Source organism: Diceros bicornis, chromosome 9 (genome assembly GCF_020826845.1).
Source record: "Diceros bicornis minor isolate mBicDic1 chromosome 9, mDicBic1.mat.cur, whole genome shotgun sequence".
NCBI classification, from domain to species: Eukaryota; Metazoa; Chordata; class Mammalia; order Perissodactyla; family Rhinocerotidae; genus Diceros; species Diceros bicornis.
The window spans coordinates 22,253,819-22,278,071 of NC_080748.1; the positions used below are offsets into that span (position 1 = coordinate 22,253,819).

Below are 24,253 nucleotides of genomic sequence, written 5' to 3' on the forward strand. Positions count from 1 at the left end.
CATATTGCAAGTATAGATGGTACCTCCCAATTTTGTTGGAAAACGTTTTATGTACTCTTTTACATAGAAGCATTGAAAGTTAATTTAGAGTTGATTTTAGGGAAAAGGATCATTTTCCACATAAAATAAAGTATACTGATTCTCTAAAATGGAAATATGAAATCATAAATTCTGGATATTCAACAATGTCTACCAACCTTAAAATATAAAATCATAAAGCTAAAAATAAATATATTGGTATCAATGGATACTGGTATATAATAAACAACCAAGCAACACATTTATCGGAAAATGAAGCCACATATACGGGTGATGCTAGTGGCTGAAAAAGCAATTCATACTATAAATTAAATTTGATTGCATATGAAGTATACGCAGACAGAGCAAGTGTGATGGAACGTGGAATAAAAGAAGCCGCAAACATTTTGATGAATGCATAGCAAGTTGCCACAGTACCGGTAAAACTCACCTGTGCTGTGTCATTTGTATTCCACCTGCCACTAGGGAGAAGTGGCTTCTCTATTTGCCCTACTATGGTCCACCAGCAGGAACTGATTGGCAGCAAATGGCAGATAGGCAGAATATTTCTAACTTTTCCTGAATCTTTCTAGGTGTATTATTCATTTAGATCTTTCCAAGATGTATTATTTACTCAGATTTAAAGTGTTTCTTAGAATTAGCATAGTAATCAAATAACATAAGAAATGAACCTGGGGTAGATTAGATATTATGGGAAGGAAGTACATTAAGCTGAAGTGAAATTGCTTGTGCCACTAAGGTAACCTGCTATTTTAATATCTTTGCTGCTATTTTGTAACTTTGTATAATTTAGCCTGTTTTCAATATTTCTATATAATTATTAATTCTATGCATAACAAACTCTCTCAGCTTAGTGAACCACTATTCATTGAACCCCACTTCTGACTCATTAGCTAACAAATTTCACATGATCGTTTATTCACAGTGCTTTGGAATCAGAGCAATGTATATATACTTTGAGTGGGCTGTGTGTGTGTGTTATATGGCAATAAATATAACTATCACACTGGACTCCAGAGAGCTGTCGGCATAGGCTTCAAATACTGCATTCTGGCAGCTGCACCCACCCTTTCCCTTCTGCATCCCTGTGACACCCAAGGGCAGGTCTCATTCTCAACACTGGTCTTTCCTGTTTGCCCTTCGTGCTGCAGAGAACCAAGAATGCCTATCTACGTCTCAGGATATGACCCTTCCTAAACTCTCAGGCTGTCCTCATCCAAGGATGTCCTATAATTCAGAATATTTGAATAACTCTTCTCAACATCCAGTGCCAAGTGTACCTATTGCTTTATAACACAACTGAATGTAATATCAGTATTATTTTTACCTGAATTTCCACCTTCGAATCATAGATTGCAGAGATCTGCAGCACCATGAAGAGGCTGGAAACAGTATTCTCCTTATTTCTTAAAATTCTTTCATTTCATTTTCTTCAGCACTATCGTGAGGAAATATATTAAAGTTCTTAACAACAACAACAATATATTGCCCCGGGACTATCTGATAAGGGTTGATTGATGAAAGTTCACTGTTAGGCCCAGAAGTAGTAATCGCTGGAAAAAATGGCCTTGGTGTTCTCCAGGAGTGCTACATTTGAAATCAGAAGACATCCTTGTCAAGGATGGTATTTACTAGCCTTCTAGATAATTTAACATCCTCAACCAACACTGTTTTCTGCAGGAGCTTCGGAGTTGGCGAATACGTCTATGTGCCGGGAGGGTGGCACACCTCAGCTCCATGGGGACAGGGCCTCTTGTGCTTGGGACCCTTCCAGACCTCGCCCCATGTACCTCTTCACCCAGCTGTTCATTTTTAATACCACCAGTAATGGGACAAATAAACATCTGTGCCTCTTGATATGAAGCACAGAGAAAGACACAACCTTACGTCTGTTGTTCTCCTGCCCGAAATGAATGACTTCTATCTAATAACTAGGAAACATCAGCCAAAAAAAAAAAGAACGACGGTGTGCTACAAAATAACTGGCCTGAACTCTTCAAAACTCTCACAGTCGTGAAGGACAAAGATGGACTGAGGAACTGAACTGAATCAAAGCAGGATAAAGAGGCATGGAATTAAATGTAACATGTGATCTCTGGTTAGGTCCTAGAAGCAAAAAAGTTTCTCTTTTGCTCTGAAGGACATCACTGTGACAGCTGGTGAAATTTGAATAAGATCTGTAGCTTGATTTATAGTATGGTATCAATGTTAATTTCCTAATTTTATAATTGTACTCTGCCTATGTAAGAGAATGTCCTTGTTTTTAGGAAATACACCCCAAATATTTAGAGGTAAAGTGCATTGTCTGCAATTTACTCTCAAGTGTTTTCTGAGAAAAATAATAGGAGAGAGAATGAGAATGATAAAAACAAATGTGTTAAAATGTTAACATTTGGATAGTCTGGGTTGGCATACAGGGAAATATCTGTACTGTTTTTACAACTTTTCTGTATGCCTAAAATTATTTAAAAATAAAAGGTTTATTAAAAAACAAAATTCTTCCACACGGCTTCTTTGATTTTTAAACTTTCAAAGGATATTACCATTCTATCTTTCAATTTTTACTGTAAGAGTAGCAAACACTTACACAGTGCGCACTGTGAGCTAAGAGCCATTAGAAGCACGTAAACGTATCTTAATCCACTTAATCCTCACGGCCACCCTGTAAGGGAGGTGCTATAATTATTTGCTTTTCCAGATAAGACACCTGAGGCCCAGGGAGGGTAAGAAAACTTGACAGCGTCCCACAGGAAAGGCCGGAGCCCGGTCCCCTGCTCTGCCCATCCTGGAAGCCTGCGCTCTCCGCTGCGTGTGTTATAATACCTGAGCTACAGAGTTTTAGTGCTTTATTCTCCATTTTGCTTTTACTTTCTTGGGGAAAATATTACAAATAGTTTTTAAAACATATGTCAGAGTTTTTTTCCCTCTAACTATGGGTATTTTGTGGGCAGTCTATGTCACATGGCACCCTTCAAATAGCTTCCTTTCCTTATAGTCCCAGGCCCTGTCCCCGCCTGTCTCCATGTATTAAGGAGGTGAGGAGACCCATGAAGTAACTCTCTAACATATAGTAGGATAGCCTTTTTTTGTTGACCTTGACATTTGCTGGGCATTGTGAACCACAACACTAAACAGTGTCACCAATATAAATATTTGAGACTTGAAAAGATAGACTATTTTCTTCAAGGTCCTTTGAGCATTCATGACTTGTCTATGCATGATTTTAAGGTTACTTTGAGGGGCCGGCCCCATGGCATAGTGGTTAAGTCCAGTGTGCTCCACTTCGGCAGCCCAAGCTTGCAGGTTCATATCCCAGGCGTGGATCTACACCACTCGTCAAGCCATGCTGTGGCAGCATCCCACATACAAAACAGAGGAACAATGACACAGATGTTAGCTTAGGGCTACTCTTCCTCAAGCAAAAAAAGAGGAAGCTTGGCAAGAGATGTTAGCTCAGAGTGAATCTTCCTAACAACAACAACAACAACAAATTATCTTGAGATCAGCTCTAACGTTAGTGCATGATGGGAATTTTTTTGCTTATCTCATATTTCACAAAATCAAAATCAAGTTTGACAGCTAGAAAGATGAAGTAATCTTTGAAACACATTTTGTTCTTGCCACAGCATCATTTCATTGAAGAATCTGAATAATCATCACTGTCCTACTGGACGCTACGATACAGGGACGTATAAGTTTGCTTTACCAGTACTAGCTTTTCTTGTTGGACGACACTCTTATCAAAGCATCAATCACTTCCCTTTAACAGTCTCCTTGACAACTTTTCCTCTCCCATCTCTGACTTGAAGCCATTTCAGCATCTATTAAGACAATTTTAGCCAAGGACAAGAAGGGGAAGTAAAATTGAAACCACTCCATTTGTTGCTCATTTATGATCCTGAAAAGGAACAGATGGAAGGGGAGGTGAGACAACTAACTGGTTTAAAAAGTTACTTGGTGGTGTAAATGGTTCATGCCAACTTTTTATCCTACCACTGTTGATGGTTTGTGCTGGGGCCAGGAGAGTTTCCAATAAGATAATAGTAGAAGCCCTTCTTTTCAGATAGTACAATCAACACCTACAATCTAAATTGAAATACATCCTAATTAAAATCTCTCTAGTAAATGGATCCTTAAAGTTTCCTTTGCCCTTTCTTAATTTGTCTTACCACACTAATCTCAGAAGCATGGTTTTTCTGACACCAGCACCTTGATGTCAGTTGAACTTCAACATTCATCTTGGAATGATGCCAACGGAACACAAACACACCTTTGAGGAGGGCGTGAAAACCGGGGAAAGAGCCCTGGTTAGGCGTCAGGAGGCTTGTTGGCTGGCACTTACTGGCCATAGGATTTTGGGCCACTCACTCAACTTCTCTGAGGCTCATTTTTCCCATTAGTAAATTGAGGATAAAAATCCTTGCTCTGCCTACTTCAATTGTTATCATGATGATCAAATTAATGTATGTGACGGTTCTTTGCAAAATTTCATAGAAGTCGAAACATGAAGTTTTATGTAAGAAATTCAAATACTCTAAGATGCTATGCTGTGAGGAAGCCCAAGCTGAAAAAGATTGGAGGGAAAAAGATCTCTTTTCCCTCTTCCCATCTTAGGTTCATTGGCTGAACACTTCCCTTATCTGCAAAATGGAGATAATTCCTACCTTATGGGGTTGATGTGGGTATGAGAAAATGTACATAAAATATGTGGCACAAGACTAGGCACTTAGTATACGTTCAATAAATGTTAAGTTGCTGTCGTTATGCTTGCCAACAATAATAATAAAAAGCAAAAGGGAAGGGTTTGCATTGAAAAATTTTAAAAACACGTAGAAACAGTGTTCCGAGACCTTGCTTTCTTATTTTGCATGGTATTTTTCATTTTTTTTTCTTCAATGCATCTTTCTAGGACAAAAAATAATATCCAAAGATATTTTGGCACTAACAGTGTGATTTATGGCAAGAAAGATGAGCAGTCTATTCCAACCCAGGAGATTTCCAAGGAGACAGAGAGCCAAGACAGTGTAAAGGAGAATAGGAACAAAGACTTGTCACATATTATTAAGGGCGTGAAAGTTGAATTAAGCACAGTAAATGTACAAACAGCAAAGCCGCCCAGCAGAAGACAACTGAAAAGTTTGGAGGCCACAGTTGGCAGGCCTCAGAGAGCTCCAGGAGGTGCCCCAAAGGAGAGGTAAACTGAATTGCAATTTGAATGTTCTTCTGTGAAAGTAATTTTTGAAACTCCAGTAAGCTTTTTCTTTTAGAAAAACTTTTTAAAATTAAAGTCCATGGGAGATACTGAATTAATGAAGAGTATCAGTTTGTAAACACAGAGACTAATGATTACTTGAGTAACACTGTTATTGTTCTGTACTTAGAAAGGGACATCTCTATACAGTCTAGAGAGGAAACGAGTATTGATGGAACTGAGAATTTCACACATTCTCTTACATATTCATCAGTGCTATTAATTGCCAATTAATTGCCTCTTTAAGGTGTAAATTAACAAATCATTTACGTCCTAATTTGAAAGTAGCTTTGTGTCTCTGAAGGACTTGTTTATTGGAAATTTCCATTTTAAAAATGCTACCTAGGAAGCCAGCCGGGTGGCATAGCAATTAAGTTCATGTGCTCTGCTTCAGTGGCCCGGGGTTCCCAGCTTGGGATCCTGAACACAGACCTATGCACCGCTTATCAAGCCATGCTGTGGCAGGCGTCCTACATATTAAGAGGAAGATGGGGACAGATGTTAGCCCAGGGCAGTCTTCTTCAGCAAAAAGAGGAGGGTTGGCAACAGATGTTAGCTCAGGGTTAATCTTCCTCACCAAAAAAACAAACAAAAAAAACTGCACCTAGGATAGAATTTTAGCATGTTGATTACAACTATTTTTTCTGTTTTTTGAGGAAGATTGGCCCTGAGCTAACATCTGTTGCCAATCTTCCTCCTTTTTTCCCTTTTTCTCCCCAAAGCCCCAGTAGATAGTTGTATGTCATAGTTGCACATCCCTCTAGTTGCTCTGCGTGGGACACCCCCTCAGCATGGCTTGATGAGTGGTACGTACGTCTGAGCCCAGGATCCCAACCGGCAAACTCCAGGCGGCCAAAGCAGAGCATGTGAACTTAACCGCTACGCCACCAGGCCAGCGCTGATTACAAGTATTTTATATGACTTCCTTTGACTGGTAATTATCAGTGCTCTCAGCTTATGTGGTTTCCTCAAAATAGTGTTTACTTGTGCTTGCCAAAAGAGTATTGTCTTTCACTGATGCTAAGTGCAGTCGGTGATATTTTAGCATTGTGTTGTAGTTTAAGTGGTAGTGTTTTGTTTTAGTGATACATAAATGATGTGTCTTAAATTGATGACATCATCGATTCAAGTAATAAGGTATGTAGCCTTAAGATGCCCATCTCTGACCTCTCTTAGCAGAATAGACAGATAGTGTAGATTTCTGTTTCCCAGAGTGACTTAACATTTTTATGGACCTTCTTAGTTTCTACATTGTATGACATTGTATCACAACTACCCCTGGAAAACATAATTGGTGGTAGAAGGTAAGCTAATTCAGTGATGTGCCCATAGTGGGTACCTCCTCCTCCTTTTTAGAAATAAAATAAAACAACAAAAAAATTCTATATAAGTATATAGAATTAGGTAATACACACATACGTATGTAATACTTGTCAAGAATGGGATTTTTTTAGCTCCCAGATCTGTTTATGACCCATCGTGGTTTTTATTATAATTATACAATTTAATTAAGTATTATAGAAATGGTTAAAATGAGTTGAATGCTTGGCAGAGATTCAGGAAAGGTAATTTTGAAAATTGCTTTCAAATTAGGTATGAATGAGACAAGCATAAAAATCTAGGAGAATTCTGCACTCAGATTGCTTTGTAAGCATTTTTAAGTTCTCGCTCCATGTTTCTACTTTAAAGAAACCAAAATTGGAAATATTGGAGGATGTACTATGGATGTGGTGTATATATAAGACGTATCTTGGAACTTCTCTCAGTGGTCCTACGTTCAAAGAAGAGGCTTTGGTCCTACATCAAAAGATTGGTAAATGAGGTACATTTGTTTTGAGTTTTTAAAAATATATCTTTTAATGATTTTTGCCCTCCCTTCTTGTCTTTTAAGGGATTCCAGATGCACAGATTTGGGTTAATCATCATCTGTGATTCATGATGCGCTGTCATCATTGCTCCATGCATGGCCTGCTTTTAGTTTCTTTATTTGTAATATATATTGATCTCCCATCGATATAGTTACCATGGCTACATAACAATTGCCCCAAAATTTAGCAGCATAAAACAACCATTTTTTTAATGTTTTTTTTTTTTTTAGGGAAGGGAGAGGGATGAAGATCTAACAAAAGTGGTGGTGAGGGAAGGGGAAGGGACGTGAGGGTGTAGGAAAAGGGGAGTGCAGGAGGCAAAATACTAAACAGTAGTAAGGAAAAGGGGGAGTGAGGAGAGGGAGCAGGGAGGAAGGGGAGAGGACAAGGCCAGAGGGGAGAGAGGAGGGGGCAAAGGAGGAGAGGTAACAGGAGAAAGGGGAGGGTGAGGGAGAAGACAGGAGGAGAGAGAAGAGGGCTGCAGGGAGGGAGAAAACCACCGTTTTTTGTGCTCATGGGCTCTGTGGGTCAGCAGTTTGAACAGAGCCTGGTGGAGAAGGCTGATCTCTGCCCCGTGATGTCTGGGGCCTCAGTTGGAAGACTTGGAAGTCCAGGGGCTGGAATCATCTGAAGGTTTGCTCACTCCTAGGTCCGGCAGTTGATGCTGGCTATTAGCTGAAACCCTTGCTGGGACTGTTAGCAGAAACACCTACACGTGACCTGGGCTTCCTCACTGCGTGGTGGCTGGGTTCCAAGGGTGAGTGTCCCAAGAGAAAGTGAGCCAGGAGGAGTTTGTATTGTTTTTATGACCCGGCCTTGGAATCAGACTGGACACAGCATGCCCCTCTCATTTCCTGTTCCACATTGATTTTTGAAGAGTACTTGCTTTTTATCACAGCGACTGCCGGAAAACCATTTTCACAAAGATATGATGTCATAGAAAGGAGTGCAGTAGTCTAATGCTAAAACTGTGAACTCCATTGAGTTAGTAGTTCACATGGTCAGTGACAGATATGCCTGTGTTTCCCTGTGTGCTCCAGCCTGCCCTAGGGCACAGTTTGGGAACCAATGTCCTGGTCTACGCTGAGCTCCTGTGAGAGGCTGTTGGCCCACACCCTTAAGTTTCTTAGAAATCCTGTTGTCTGTTTGAAAGGCTCTCTGAGGCACCACCTTAAATCTTTCCAAGATCTTAACAAAGGGTTTTACAGTCCTGCCCATCTTTACAGTGTTTTCCTGACACTGCCCTGGATTTAATCTCCAGTCAGAAGCCATTTCTAAATTTCAGCATTGTTTGCTGTCTGGAGGGGCTAAGAATGAGAAACAATTCTATTTTTGATCCCAGCCAGTCCTGGCTCCTTTATATGGAACCGTTTTTTCTTATCTCTCACCTGTCACATTTTATCATCAGCAACTAAGAAGTCAGGAGGCACCTTCAACACACCGTCTGGAAGTCTCCTTAGCAGATCATCCAATTCATTGAGTCTGTTTCCCGTTTTCCACATCACTACAAGCAACAGTGTTGCTAGACAACGATCCCATTTCCTCCAGCTGGCTGTATCATTGAGTTCCCTAAAGCCCTCACTCACAGCTTTGAGGGCTGTTCGAGTCTCACAGCCTCTTTGAGGCCCTAAGCTTTCGCTGACACTTCCTCAAGATCTTTCCAGTTTCCACCCACAGCCCAATACCCAAACCTCTCCCATACATTTTTGTTTTTTCATTACAGCACTACCCAACTTCCAAGCACCAAAATCTGTTCCAGTTCCCTATTGCTGCGTAACAAACCCCCCATCCCAAAGCTTAGTGGCTTAACAGTGCCAGCATCTGTCTGCAGTTTGGGCGGAGTGTGGCAGCGATGGCTGTGTCTGCTCCACTCTTAGTTAGCAGGGGCAGGTTCAAGGCTGGTCTCTGGAATCATTGAAGGCTTGCTCTTGTACATTTCAGTGGTTGATGCTGGCTGTTGGCTGAGACTATTTGGTTTTATTAATTTTTTCTGTTGCTTTTTTAGTCTCTATTTCATTTGTTTATGCTCTGATTTTTATTATTTCCCTTCTTCTACTGCTTTGGGGCTTTGTTCTTCTTTTTCCAGTTCCTTTAGGTGCATTGTTAGATTTTTTATTTGAGATTTTTATTTGCATTGCTGTAAATGTCCCTCTTAGAATTGCATTTGCCGTATCCCATAAATTCTGGCATGTCGTATTCTCATTTTCATTTGTCTCCAGGTATTTTTCGATTTCTCCTTTGATTTGTTCATTCACCCAATCGTTTTCAGTAGCATTTTGTTTAATCTCTACATATTTGTGGCTTTTCTGATTTTCTTCCTATAGTTGATTTCTAGTTTCATACCCGTTGTGGTCAGAAAAGATGCTTGGCATTGTTTCAATGTTCTTAAATTTATGGAGACTTGTTTTGTGGTGTAATATGTGATGGATCCTGGAGAATGTTCCATGTGCATTTGAAAAGAATGTGTATTCTTTCGTTTTTGGATGGAATGTTCTGTATATATCTACTAGGTCCATCTGTTCTAGAGTGTCATTTAAGGCCAGTGTTTCCTTATTGATCTTCTGTTTGGATGATCTATCCATTGGTGTAAATGGAGTGTATAAGTCCCCTACTATTATTGTGTTACGGTGTATTTCTCCTTTTATGGCTGTTAATAATTGCTTTATATATTTAGGTGCTCCTACATTAGGTGCATAGATATTTACAAGTGTCATATCCTCTTGTTGGATTGTTTTGATCATTATGTCGTGCTCTTCTTTGTCTCGTTACAGTTTTTGTTTTAAAGTCTATTTCGTCTGATATGAGTATTACTACCCCCGCTTTCTTTTCATTGCCATTTGCGTGGAGTATCTTTTTCCATCCCTTCACTTTCAGTTTGTGAGTGTCTTTAGGTCTGAAGTGTGTCTCTTGTATGCAGCATATGTATGGGTCTTGTTTTTTTATCCAATTAGCCACCCTGTGCCTTTTAATTGGAGCATTTAGTCCATTGACACTTAAAGTAGCTATTGAGGGCCGGCCCCGTGGCTTAGTGGTTAAGTGCGCGCGCTCCACTGCTGGCGGCCCGGGTTCGGATCCCGGGCGCGCACCGACACACTGCTTCTCTGGCCATGCTGAGGCCGCGTCCCACATACAGCAACTAGAAGGATGTGCAGCTATGACATACAACTACCTACTGGGGCTTTGGGGAAATAAATAAATAAATAAATAAATAAAATTATTAAAGTAGCTATTGATAAGTATGGACTTACTTCCATTTTTTAACTTTTTTTTCTTGGTGTTCTAGTAGTTTTTCTCTGGTCCTTTCTTCTTCACTTGCTCTCTTCCCTTGTGGTTTGATGGCTTTCTTTAGTATTATGTTTGGGTTCATTTCTCTTAGTTTTTTGTGTATTTATTATAGATTTCTGGTTTGTGATTACCGTGAGGTTCATATACAGTAACCTATGTATATAGCGATCTATATTAAGTTAATGGTCTCTTTAGTTTGACCTCTATCTGAAAGCTCTACTCTAAAACTCCCCTCTTCCCACATTTTATGTTTTTGATATCATATCCAACCTCTTTTTTGTGCGTTTGTATCCATTACCCTCTTATCATGGGAATAGACAATTTTGCCTATTTGTGGTTTTATCTTTCCCCCTTAAATAAGTCCCTTTAGCATTTCTTGTAGTACTGGTTTCTGGGTGACAAACTCCTTTAATTTTTGCTTGTCTGGGAAGCTTTTTATCTCTCCTTCTATTTTGAACGATAACCTTGCCAGGTAGAGTATTCTTGGCTATAGGTTTTTTACATTTAGCACTTTAAATGTATTGTGCCACTCTCTTCTAGCCTGTAAGGTTTCCGCTGAGAAGTCAGCTGATAGCCTTATGGGATTTCCTTTGTATGTAACTTGTCTTTCTCTTGCGACTTTTAGCATTCTCTCTTTGTCTTTAATTCTGGACATTTTAATTATGATGTGTCTTGGTGTGGGTTTATCTTGTTTGGGGCTCTCTGTGCTTCCTATACCTGGATGTCTGTTTTGTTTCTTAGGTTAGAGAAGTTTTTAGCTATTATTTCTTGAAATAGATTCTCTGCCCCTTTGTCTCGCTCTTCTCCTTCTGGGACACCTATAACACAGACGTTAGTGTGCTTGATATTGTCCCAGAGGTCCCTTAGACTGTCCTCACTCTTTTTAATTCTTTTTTCTTTTACCTGTTCAGCTTGGGTGATTTCTTCTAGTCTTTCGTCCAGCTCGCTGATCCATTCTTCTGTGTCTCTACTCTGCTTTTGAATCCCTCTCGTGAATTTTTCATTTTCCAGTATTGTTTTCTTCTTTTCTGATTGGTTCTTTTTTATATCTTTCATTTCTTTGTTGATGTTCTCACTGAGTTCAGCCATTCTTCTCCCAAAATCAGTGAGCATCCTTAACACCCTTTGACCTCTCTGTGGGTAGGTTACTCATTTCTGTTTCATTTAGTTCCTTTTCTGTGGTTTTGTCCTCTTCCCTTGCTTGGAACCTATTCCTTTGCTTCCTCATTTTGCCTCTTTCTATGTGCTTGTATCTATGTATTAGGTTTGTCGGCTACGTCTCCTGATCTTGGAGAGGTGACCTTATAGAAGTGATGCCTTATGAGGCCTGGCAGTGTGCTTCCCTCTCATCACCAGTTCCAGATGTGCCAGGAGTGATCCCTGTGTGGGCTACGTGTGTCCTTCTATTGTGGTGGGGTTGCTCTTCCCATAGGTGCCCAGGGAGGCTGAGCTGTCCCCCTCGCTGGCTGGTTGTAATGCTCAGCTGCGTGTAGTTGTTGTGGGCCCTTCAGTCTCTTTATCGGGTGTGGGGAGCCCCAGCATGGTTGGCTACAAGGTGTAATAGCACATTCCTGTTGCAGTTTTTCTGTTAAGTGAGTAGGCCCCCAGCGTGGCTGGTTGTTAGGCTCAGGGGCTTACAATTGCTATAAGCCTCTGGCCTATAAGGCTCTTGTCAGCTCTCTGAGGATTGAAGCTGGGTGGGGCTGGCCTTAGGCACAGGAGCACCCAGTTGTTTCAGGCTTTGGAAGGTGGGGCCAATCCCCTGTGTGACTCTTTGAGAAGCACAAGTCTTCTGCAGCTGACAAGCCCCGCCACCCACAGGTCCACACACACAGTCAACACAGTCCTGCCCCGTGTGTGGGCCCTGACCTCTTGAAGTGGATCTAGTCTCTCCAAGGCAGGAGCCCCACATACTCCACTAACGCCCCACGCTCTCCACCCACTCCTTGTGCATGCCCTGCCCCACAGAGGTGGACCCACTTGCCAGGCTTCGGAGAATCCAGTCACCAATCTATGCAGGGCCCCATGTTGCCCCAGGGCTTATTGGGTGGGGATAGTCCCTAGGGTGGGCTGCCTGCCCTGGCTGAGCTGGATTAAATCAGTGCTCTAGTGGGTGGGGCAGACCCTGGGCTAGCAGGCCACAGGGAGAACTCCAGTGGCACCTGCCAGCGTCTGTGTCAGCACACCCACACCAGGTCACAACAGTGGCCACCGCCAATGTCCCAGTCCCTGGAGAGGTCTCACCTCTCACCAAGATGCACTCAGAGCCTATGAGGTGAGTCTCTTTTCACCAAAGGACTGTGCACCTTTCTGTTGATTTTAGGTTGCTTTCCGAAACAGGTAAATTTGTGTGTGGGCCTTTTAAGAGCGGGCTTTAATTTCTTTGTGAACCAGCATTTCTGGGGGTACTCCCCAGTGGTGTTAGTAACAAGCAAAGTCAGATATTATGCCACTTGTCTCAGTTGTGCTGGGTCCGAAAAATGCCTATAGTGGGAGCACTCCCCGGCTCAGGGCCCCACTCCTCCAGGAAAGGCTGGGTACCTTTGGGTTGCTCCTGGGTGGCTGTGAAGCGCTGCGGCTTGTGAAGGTGGTGTTTTTTCTCTCCAGAAGGGAGTTTCTGCCTCTTCCACCTCAATTAGGATTGTTGTTTGTTGCAAGGGTTCCTCTTATCCAGTTTTCAGTTCCGTCTCAGGCGTAATTTTACCAAGAGTAGTTGTAAATCGGCTGTGTCTGTGGAAGGAGGTGAGTTCAGAGTCCCTACGCTGCCACTTGACTTCCGTGTCTCAGGTGTCAACTGTATGGTGGGCAACATTATCATGCTAAAATTGACCCCTGATTGATTGATTGCATCTGGATTAGGAGAACTATAAGGTAGCCTATGGGGACACCATACTTTGGGCTTCCTTGAGTGCAGTTACTCTCGTACTGCATGTCCCTTGTAGGGACCCCGGAAACTCTGCCTGTGGCCTTGTGACAGGAGGTATCGGTTCCTGTGGGACACTAAGCCAGGAAGCTCCCACACCTCTGTGACAGCTCTTGGATGGCTGAGTGAAGTGTCACCAACATAAGTGCTATAAGGACTCCTGCCAAGAGGGACACTGAGGCTGCCCTGCCAGCCTGCTATGGTTCTGTCCTTTGTCTTTCTGAGTAGATGGGCCAGGTGTGTCTGGTAGTTTTGTGAGCCTGAACGTGTCATGGAACTGAACAAGACCCCTGGTGAGTGCAGCAGTAACCAAAACTTCTAGCTCTGAGTTGACCTTTTTCTTAACCAAGTAACTACCTGCTTTGATCATCCAGTAAGAAAGCTTCAGCTATTACTCAGTTAATTAATCTCCTACTTGAAATTTAGATTATTTCTAGTTTTTCATTAGTATAAAGTGATGCTGTGATTAACATTCATTCATTCATTCAGCAACTTGCAGTTGCCACTATGTGTCAGGCACTGTCCAAAGTGATGGAAATAGATCATTGAACAAAACAAAGTCTCTACACCCTACATTATGGTGGAGGGGTGGTGGTGGTGGCGGGAGAGGGGATGTATTTACACACACACACACACTCGCACTCACACACACACACATACACAGTATGTCAGATGACGAAACATGAAGGAAAAAATAAGAGTGATGGGGCTGGAGAGGTGCTGTTTTTTAAAAAGTGAGCAGGGAAGAATTCTGATAATGTAACATTTGAGCAAAGACCTGAAAAGGTTAGGGATAAAGACGTGCTGATACCTTTCAGGCCTAGGGGATGGAACTGCTTAGGCCTTGAGTTTGGAGTGTGCTGTGTCCCTCCAATTCCACGTAGCTGTTTATTTTCTTTAGACAAATATGCCTCAAAGTAGAATTCCTAGGTCAAAGGATTTGCATATTTTTTGGGCTTTTGATAGATGTCACCGATTTGCCTGCCGAAAGTTATGCCATTTTGCGTGTCCACCCAATAATATCTTTCCGCTCATCAGGATTCCCTTTCTGAAACTGTATAGGTCATACAGTTCATTTTAAAGAAATTCAGAAAGTACAGAAGGGTATAAAGTGAAAAAGTATGTATTCATGAAATAGTCTGATGATAGGGTAGAATAGATTGTTGAAAGATATTTTAACAAGTTCTCATCAGCTTGTTAAAATCAATGTAGAAAGATCCCCGTATGTAAAAATTGTCTCGATGACAGAGGCTCCTCCACAATTTTTATTAATTAGAACATTGCAAATTATAAAACCAGAAGCTATGACTATAAAGAGCACCATTGTCATAAAATGCATGGTTCTAGAAAATGAATGCTCATCTATATTCTTTGCATACTCTGATGAAATATATATATTAAAATTTGAAGGTTAACTTCACAAGTAGTTGGGATAAGGTTTAAGCCTTAGTCACAGGTAATAGTTTTGAAAGTAGCACATTTCTTTTTAACTAATTGTTATATTTACTCTTTTCATTCTCCTATTTTTCTTCTATTCCAATCAGATTGTAGATCTCCCATATCTTAGTAAGTAAAGTCCTTAAAATCTTTCTCCGACAACTTCAGGGATTTGGGAACTTTGACTTGCATATTAGACAACAGATCATAATATAAAAAGGCAGGTATAGTAAAACATTAATTTGGATCCTACTCATTGAGATGGCAATTCTCAGTGAATTAAAAAATGTAAGTAATTTCTTTTTATGTCTGGCATATTTTTCTATTAACTTATCCTAATTTACTGAAGAGTGGGCTTTTGGGTTTCTTTTTTTAGCTTGTTCTTATGGAAAATTTAAAACATAAGCAAAGTAAACAAAGTCATATAATGAATACCTGTCACCCAGCTTCAATAATTAGCAACATTTTGCTATTCTTTAACATTTATGCCTTTACCCACTTTCCACCTCCTACTTGATGAAGATGATGATTTATGGTTCTTTTTTTTTGGTTAGGTAAAATTTACATACTTTGAAGTATACAAATCTTAGCTGTAGGATTTTGAGAAATGGGTATGCCCATGTAACCCCATACTTCTCAAGACGCAGAGCATTTCCCATTTTCATCCTCCCCGTCAGTAGCCTTCTGTCCTGAGGCAACCACTATTCTGATTTTTTACACCTTAAGTTAATTTTGCTTTTCTAGAATTTGATATAAATGGAATCATACAGTATATACTCTTTTGAAACAACTTGTTTCATTCAGTTTCATTCACGTCCTGGTGTGAGCTGAGTACTATTCCATTGTGTGCATATAGCGCAATTTGTCTATCTGTTCTCCTGATTGTAGACCTTTGGGTTGTTTCCAGTTTTAGGCTATTATGAAGAAAGCTTCTATGAACAGGTTTAGTTACTTTTATATTTGCTTGCAATATATATTGCTTTTGAAATAAAATGGCATCTAATAAATAAATCTACCAATTTATAATTTTTAAGGCTGGTCCCTCACCTCTCCACCTTAATATATTGTTCTGAGTTAGTATTGTGCTTCAGCAAGTTTCCATTAACTTTGACCTTTAACATTTCAAAGTTTATATAAAACCGATAGCTAATATTTAAGCATTCTTAATTTTTTCAGAAATTGCATTGCATGATACTTTTTTGAATGATAAAAGAAATTGCATTGCATGATACTTTTTTGAATGATAAAAGTTTCCTCCAAAAAAAATCATTTTACTTCCTGCTAAACTTATAACATAATAAGTAATACCTCTTTTTTCATTCTCATTTGTTTTTCCTTGGCTTTTTCAGAAGCGAGTCCCTGAGTCCTGAGTTGGTGGCCGCTGCATCTGCTGTTGCAGATTCTCTCCCTTTTGACAAGCAGACAACCAAGTCGGAGCTGCTCAGGCAGCTCCAGCAGCACTGGGAAGACTCAAGGGCACAGAAAGATGGAGAAAGAACTAAAATTAGGTTAGTGAGTCAAATAGTTATTCCAGTAAGGCTGGTATCTCAAAATAGGTTGTTTTTTATGTGACTAGTGAGTAATATACATAATATATTCATTATATATAAAATATGCCTCATAAATGGAATATTAGCCATCTGATTTTTTTAAAACTCATGTCTTAAGTGAAATTGCAGTTTTGAAAAGTCTAATTGAATAGTGAAACTTTTTTTTAAGAAATTACAGTTTTTTGTCCCTGAAAAAGAAATGATAAATTTAGTAGTGTTATTAAAAATAAATAAATAAATAAATAACAGAATAAGACAGCTTCTCTGAGAAGATTAATTTTTCTCATTACTTGATGAGTATCAACTCATCACCCAATAATTTGCTGGGTTTTGTGTGTGTGTGTGTGTGTGTGTGTGTGTGTGTGAGGAAGATTCACCCTGAGCTGACATCTGCCAGTCCTCCTCTCTTTGCTGAGGAAGACTGTCCCTGGGCTAACAGTTAAGTCTTGGGAACTATGTGAGTTTAATGGTCATTATATTGGATATTTTAATATGTTATGTTGAGTATCCTGAGGGTTAGTTGGCTTTTTTTTCTATCATTCCCAATCCTGAAAGTTCCTTTCTATGAAAAAAGAGTTTGGTTATATGTAAATTAAGTTCTCATTTATTGTTTCACATCTATTATGACATTTGTAATAGTGACTATTTTGACTTCCAGAACGCATTATTGCAATGTCCTTCCCATCTTCTGGAAGACAGTCTTTCTATAGGAATCCCATTCAGGTAAGGGTATTTATCTAACAAATGCTCATATTTCTCCAGAAACAGGCTATGGAGTTATAAGTTTAATATTGGCACAGAGATGGCAGTATTCTCCTAAAAGTTTACTTACTCTTTCAGGTAAAAATTATAATGGATTGATATCAATTAGCTTTTGCTGTGTTACGAACCACCCAAAAACTTAGTGACTTATAACAGCAACCATTTACTTAGCTTATCATAATGTGGTTTGTGAATTTGGGTCAAGCTTAACTAAGTGGTTCTGCTAATCAGGAACAGGCTTAACTAATCTCTGCCAGGCTAACTCATGCATCTGTGGGCAGCTACTGGGCCTCTGAGGATTGGCTGGTCTAAAATGGCGTGGCTGGATGGCTCCATGTGGTGTCTCATTCTCCAGCAGGCTAGCTCAGGCTTGTTCACATGGTGGCAGGGCAAAGATCCCACAAGCAGCAAGCAAAAGAATGCAGGGCCCCTAAAGGCCCAGGCTCAAAACTAGTATAATGAGGCTTCTACCTGCTTCTATTGCACAAAGTCAATTACAAACCCATTCCAGATTCAAGGAGTAGAAAACAGGCTCCATATCTTGATGGCAGGAATTGCAATGAACTGTGGCCATTTTTTGTAGTCTATCATAGGGGAGAAGTATGGGAATTCTTCAACTAACGTGTGTTCTCTAGGTTGAGATGCTAAACTATAGAGGAGGCAGACTGCTTTAGGTTCTGTGGATTAAATAAATTAATATCAAACATATAATGATGTTTACTATGAAATTCCAGTTTAAAGTCATTGTTTAAGATGTTTGCATACATGTGCGGGTATGTAGACATTAGTGTAATTTACAATATTTGTTATATCAGTAAAAATGTAATATATACGTATGTCTATATATGTGTGCATATATACACATGTGTATATAATTATACTTTTATTGAGAATACAAATACTATAAATTGCACTAATCTTAAGTATATATCTTGATGATGGAAAACACTATGGAGATTCCTCAAAAATTAAGACTAGAACTACCATATGATCCAGCTATTCCACTGCTGGCTATTTATCCAAAGAACATGAAAACACAAATGTGTAAAGATATATGCACCCCCATGTTCATTGCAGCATTATTCACAATAGCCAACACTTGGAAACAACCTAAGTGTCCATCAAGGGATGAATGGATAAAAAAGATGTGGTATATAGACACGATAGAATACTATTCAGCTGTAAAAAAGATGAAATCTTGCCATTTGCAACAACATGGATGAACCTTGAGGGTATTACGCTAAGTGAAATGTCAGAGGCAGAAAGTCCAATACTGTATGATCTCATTCATAAGTAGAAGATAACAACAACAACAACAAGAAACAAACACATAGATACATAGATTAGGTTGGTGGTCACCAGACAGGAAGGTGGGAGGGAGAAGGACGAAAGGGTGACAGGGCACATGTGTATGGTGATGGATGGTAATTAGTCTTTGGATGGTGACTTTTGGGTATTGATGTAGTCTACACAGAATTTGAAATACAATGATGTACACCTGAAAAAAATATATATATCTTAATGAAATTGTATATAGATATATAGGCATGTAACCAACACTCTTCTGAAGGTATAGAACACTTCTTGCTCTTTTCAGTCAAGATTCCAACACAGTGGAGGTAATTACCATTCTAACTTCTGTCACCACTATTAGTTTTATCTTTTCTTGATTTCACATTAGTGGAATCATATACTACATCTTTCGTGACCGGCTTTTTATGCTCAAAATAAATTTTGTGAGATTCATCTAATATTGTTGTATGTACAGTAGTTATTTTTTATACATATAACATTAATATTTATTGCTTTCTTGAAGACTGTATTGAAAGCCCAAGCATTCCACACAGAAATTATACAATTGTAAACTGCTTCACAAAAGCAGCAAACATGTTACATTCTACAAGATCTTACTTTACAGAAATTTAAAAATTTTAACTATGAAAAGATACAGCTGAAGAAACAAGTATAAATTTGGTGGCCAGTAATTTTGACAGGGAAGTTGTACAGCTTGCATGGTTTTAAATATGTGAATTTTAAAATATTGATTTTAGAGTAATCATTATGCTCTTGTGTTGATAGAAAAGTATAAGACTGGCTGTTGAAGAATCATGTTTAAAAATATTTAATTCACTTCAAAATGTCAATGCAAAGTATTGTGCTTTCTCTGTACCCCTACACCTTCAGTCATTTAGCTCAAGTCATCATTAAAGTGATGTATTAATTCTTCCAGTACAGTGGTGGTTCACACCATTCCCATTTGCATACTTTAGAATATATTAGATTAGAAAGAAAGGTGTAATATTCACAGATGTTCAGAAAAGCAAGCAAAAAGTCAGTGAACCTGCCCAGTTCTTCTGAGATGGTCTCATGTCAGCTTCATAAGCATTCATTCTAAAATATGGTAAGCTAATGTTTGAACACAGTCTCCAAGATAAAGCACATCGTCTTACAAATAATGAAGTCCTTTTCTCAAACATCACGAAAGTATACAAAAGAATTTTAGTTTGAAGAGATCTCTTGGAATGTGTTTAGCCTGATATTTCAGCAGCCTTAAGGGTCCCAGGGTTTCACAAGGACCAGATTCTGAATTACTGAGAAGAGAAAGATACTGCTTTGAGAGAGATGAACTCAATCACTACCAATAGATAAAGTATCCACTGTATTCATCTCTTATAGGAACGAAAAATATAACATTTGTCCCTTAGAATAATATATGTATATTTATATATAATATATAGTATGTATATTATATAATATATACAATTAAATATAACTACATATAAAAATTATATACTTATTTATAATGTTTAATATATATTATATATAAAGTATATTATTCCATTTATAAATATGTATAATTTATATAATAATATAAATTCATCTCTTATAGAAGCAGAAAAATATAACATGGTCTCCCTTAGACTAATATATGTATATTTATATTTAAAATTATGTAATTTATATATAATATATGCCATATATAATATATAATATAATTATTTGTATATAATCATATCATATAACATTATCTGTTATATATATGTAACATAGATATGTATATATTATATAATATAACCTGTATGTTGTACTATAACCTGTATAATATATTACATATAAATATAAAATATTATTCTAGGGGGGCAAATTTCATATTTTTCTGTTTCTGTAAGAGATGAATATATATAATGTATATTTATAAATATTAATAGTATATAACTATCATGAAACCCTACAGTTCACATGGTAAAATGTTGAAACTGATGAAAATATGAAAACTGCTAGAGCTGTCAGAAAAAGACAAGACACAAAGCTTTCTCGTGTCTATGTATAAATGTGATACTCTCCTCAAAGTTTAAAAATTATAATTATTACCATCCAGTTTAATACTTTAATTCTAAATTTTAAGGAATCTATACACAAACCACTGATTAACCAGACTCCCCCCCCAAAAAAAAATCAGTGATAAGCAGGAGCCAGAGGAGCTGATAATTCACAGTTCCTATGTGAACAACTCTCTCAGGATTTATCCCATAAAGTACTTTATTTTACAACCTGCTTCTCTTGTAAAACTAAAGCTCCACTTTACTACATACAAACCTCGTACAGTGTGAAACTAGAATTGTATGTCAAATACTGCAGCTGAATGTTTCTAAATAATCTGTTCTATCAGTTCCTCTGTGACTTCTGTGGCTCATCCTCATTTTCTATGGATGATTCTGAGAGAATCTCTCCAGTTCGACTGGTATTGGATCCTACTAATTATTCTGTTTCATGGCAGAGAGAATCACTACTTACAGGGCCTTATAGTTTCACTTCCTTTGGAAGGCAAATCTTTCTCAGCTTGAGACAGACGAGATTCCTCCATTTGAGTCTTTTCCTCAGAAGTCTCTTCGTTCACAGTTAAGGCGTCGTCAGATTCTTTTTCTTGATTTTTTTTCTTGATTTTTTTTCTTTCTGGGATCAAGTCTGTTGATGTCATTAGAGACTCTTCTTCCTCTTTGTCCTCTTCTGTACAGTGCTGCCTGATACAACCACTTGCTTTGTCTTTATTCTTAGATGACGACGATTCTTCGGTTTCTTCTACCGTAACTGAAGAGATTTCACTAGAAGTTGTTTGGCCATCTCTCCGACTTCACCTTCTTTGTCCAACTTGAGTCTTTTCACCTGATGTTTCCACAGCATCTTCATTTGATGTTTATTCACCTGATGATTAGATTTCCGCTTTGTTAGCAAAGGATACAACTCAGGACCAGCCAGATGGAAGAGATGCCTAGGGCAACGTATGGGGGAAGGGGCACAAAGCTTCCAAGCCCTCTCCAGACTCACCGTTCTCCCAGCATTTCCACCTGCTCACCAACCCAGAAGAGCCTGTACTTCTTTAAAACTATATTGGCTTGGGGGACCAGCCTGGTGGCGCAAGCGGTTAAGTGCACGCGCTCCGCTGCAGCGACCCGGGGTTTGCCCGTTCGGATCCTGGGTGCGCACCGCCGCACTGCTTGGCAAGTCCCCTATAAAGTAGAGGAAGGTGGGCATGGGTGTTAGCCCAGGGCCAGTCTTCCTCAGCAAAAAAAGAGGAGCATTGGCAGATGTTAGCTCAGGGCCGATCTTCCTCACAAAAAAAATAAAATAAAATAAAACTATCTTGGCTTGGGCCGCCTCAGTGGCTTAGTGTTTAAGTGTGTGTGCTCCACTGCGGCAGCCCGGCATTCACAGGTTCGGATCACGGGCGCGCACTGATGCAGCGCTTGTCAAGTCGTGCTGTGGCGGCGTCCCATGTAAAATAGAGGAAGGTGGGCATGGATGTTAGCCCAGGGCCAGTCTTCTTCAGAAAAAAGAAGAGGATTGGCATTGGATGTTAGCTCAGGGCTAATCTTCCTCACACACACACACCAAAAAAAACACTATCTTGACTTTCCTAGGTCCTTTGAGTTTGTATATAAATTTCAGAATCAGCTTGTTAATTTCCACACACACACACCCTGCTGGTATTTTAGCTTGGATGACATTGACTATATAGCTTAATTTGGAGGAGAATCAGCATCTAAAAACATTGAGTCTTCCAACCCACAAACATAATATCTCTCTCCATTTATTTAGATCTTCTTTAATTTATTTTAGCAACGTTTTCACTGTACAGGCTTTGCACATCTTTTGTTAGTTTTATCCCTATTTGATGGATTTTGATGCTATTTTAAATGGTATTTTTAAATTTTCAAACAGAGAGAAAGGTTTGGCTTATTTAAAAACCCAAAGGTGGAGGTTGTTGTTAAAAGGCTTTCAAAGAGTGAACAGCATTTTCCTCTTTTGCATCTCAAGGAAGAGTTTCAGGAGTTGTCAACTTAATAAGCCCAGCTGAGCCACTGAGAAAAATGAGATATCGATTACCTATAATCCTAAAAATCTTCTTAGTTAGCTTTTTGTTTTTGATTTGGTACAATTGAATATTCCTTATTCTGCTCGAGGACAGAAACTGTTCATCTGGTGACAGACTGTGACTCAAAAACGTAGTTTCTTGGCAGAGTCGAACTTTTCTCTAGATGCTTCATGTCTCCATTCAGCTAATTCGGATAAGAGGTATTTGGAGTCTTCAGGTAAACTACTTAGGTCAGAAAACACAGCAGTAAATTGTCTCCATATTTTAAATTTATTTTGTTTATTTTTTCCCCCAAAGCCCCAGTAGATAGTTGTATGTCATAGCTGCACATCCTTCTAGTTACTGTATGTGGGACGCGGCCTCAGCACGGCCGGAGAAGTGGTGCGTCGGTGCGCGCCTGGGATCCGAACCTGGGCCACCAGCAGCGGAGTGCGCGCACTTAACCGCTAAGCCATGGGGCCAGCCCCAAATTGTCTCCATATTGAGTCAAGGATGGACTCATGGAGAAAACTCAAACCCTTAAGATCATTTTTAGACATTTAGAGAAATATGAAGGAGATTTTTAAAATCCCTGAAGCTTAACCACTCAGATATATTAATTTTCCCATAAAAAAGCAAATACTGACTCTGCTTAAATGTGGGTATACTAAAGAAGGCTGCACATAAATTAACCACTGTGAAATAGTTACTTCTTGAGAGAATAAAGCCAGCCTTGGTGGTCTAGTGGACAAGATTCTGGCGCTCTCGCCTCTGCAGCCTGGGTTTGTTTCTTCATCAGGGAATGTCACACCAGTCGTCTGTTGGTTGTCATACTGTGGCGACTACGTGTTGCTGTGGTGCTGAAAGCTATGCCATTGGTATTTCAAATACCAGCGGGGTCACCCATGGTGGACAGGTTGCAGTGGAGCTTGCAGACTAGACAGACTAGGAAGAAGGACCTGACCAGGGAGGGTTCTGCTCTGCTGTACACAGAGTCCTGTGAGTTGGAATCAACTCGATGGTGCTAACAACAAAAAACAGCTGAGAAAATAAGGGCAGAAGCGTATGCTAATGGTTGCATGATATTTTATTAGTGCTGTAATTAACCTTTAGTGTTGGATGTTAAGTGTCACTATTATCAATAACGCAGCAACAAAGGCATAAAGCTTCTTCTGGGTAGTTTCCAAGGAGGAGAAATTACCTGGTCAAAGAGTATGAATACTTTTAGAGTTCTTAATATATACTGCCAAATCCAAGGGATTGTATCAGCAATAAATCAAAGGTTTAATTTTCATGCCATATTTGCCAGCATTGGATCTTCTCATTAAAAAGGAAAGGGCTGGGCTGGCCCCGTGGCTTAGCGGTTAAGTGCGCGTGCTCCGCTACTGGCGGCCCGGGTTCGGATCCCAGGTGCACACCGACACACTGCTTCTCCGGCCATGCTGAGGCCACGTCCCACATACAGCAACTAGAAGGCTGTGCAACTATGACATACAACTATCTACTGGGGCTTTGGGGGAAAAAAAAAAAGGAGGAGGATTGGCAATAGATGTTAACCCAGAGCAGGTCTTCCTCAGCAAAAAGAGGAGGATTAGCATGGATGTTAGCTCAGGGCTGATCTTACTCACAAAAAAAAAAAAAGAATGAATGCCCCAAACCCAATGTGAATGTTGCTATTCATCAGTATTTTGGATTTGTTTTGTACTACTAGATAACACAAATAAATAAATATATTATTATTGTTATGAATCCAATATTTGCAGCTAGAAGGATAATTGCATGACT

At 39.4% G+C, this 24,253-nt stretch overlaps 1 protein-coding gene and 1 pseudogene across 1 annotated transcript; one reads left to right on the forward strand and one right to left on the reverse strand.

Moving 5' to 3' along the window:
• Positions 1 to 4,910: 4,910 nt before the first annotated feature.
• Positions 4,911 to 17,197, forward strand: LOC131410408 (small ribosomal subunit protein mS31-like). The gene is made up of 3 exons (XM_058548582.1): positions 4,911 to 5,233; positions 16,153 to 16,311; positions 17,194 to 17,197. The coding sequence occupies exons 1-3, from the start codon at positions 4,935 to 4,937 to the stop codon at positions 17,195 to 17,197; spliced, it is 462 nt and encodes a 153-aa protein (XP_058404565.1). The 5' UTR covers positions 4,911 to 4,934.
• Positions 17,198 to 20,560: 3,363 nt separating this feature from the next.
• Positions 20,561 to 23,261, reverse strand: LOC131409907 (serine/threonine-protein phosphatase 4 regulatory subunit 2-like; annotated as a pseudogene).
• Between the last annotated feature and the right edge of the window lie 992 nt (positions 23,262 to 24,253).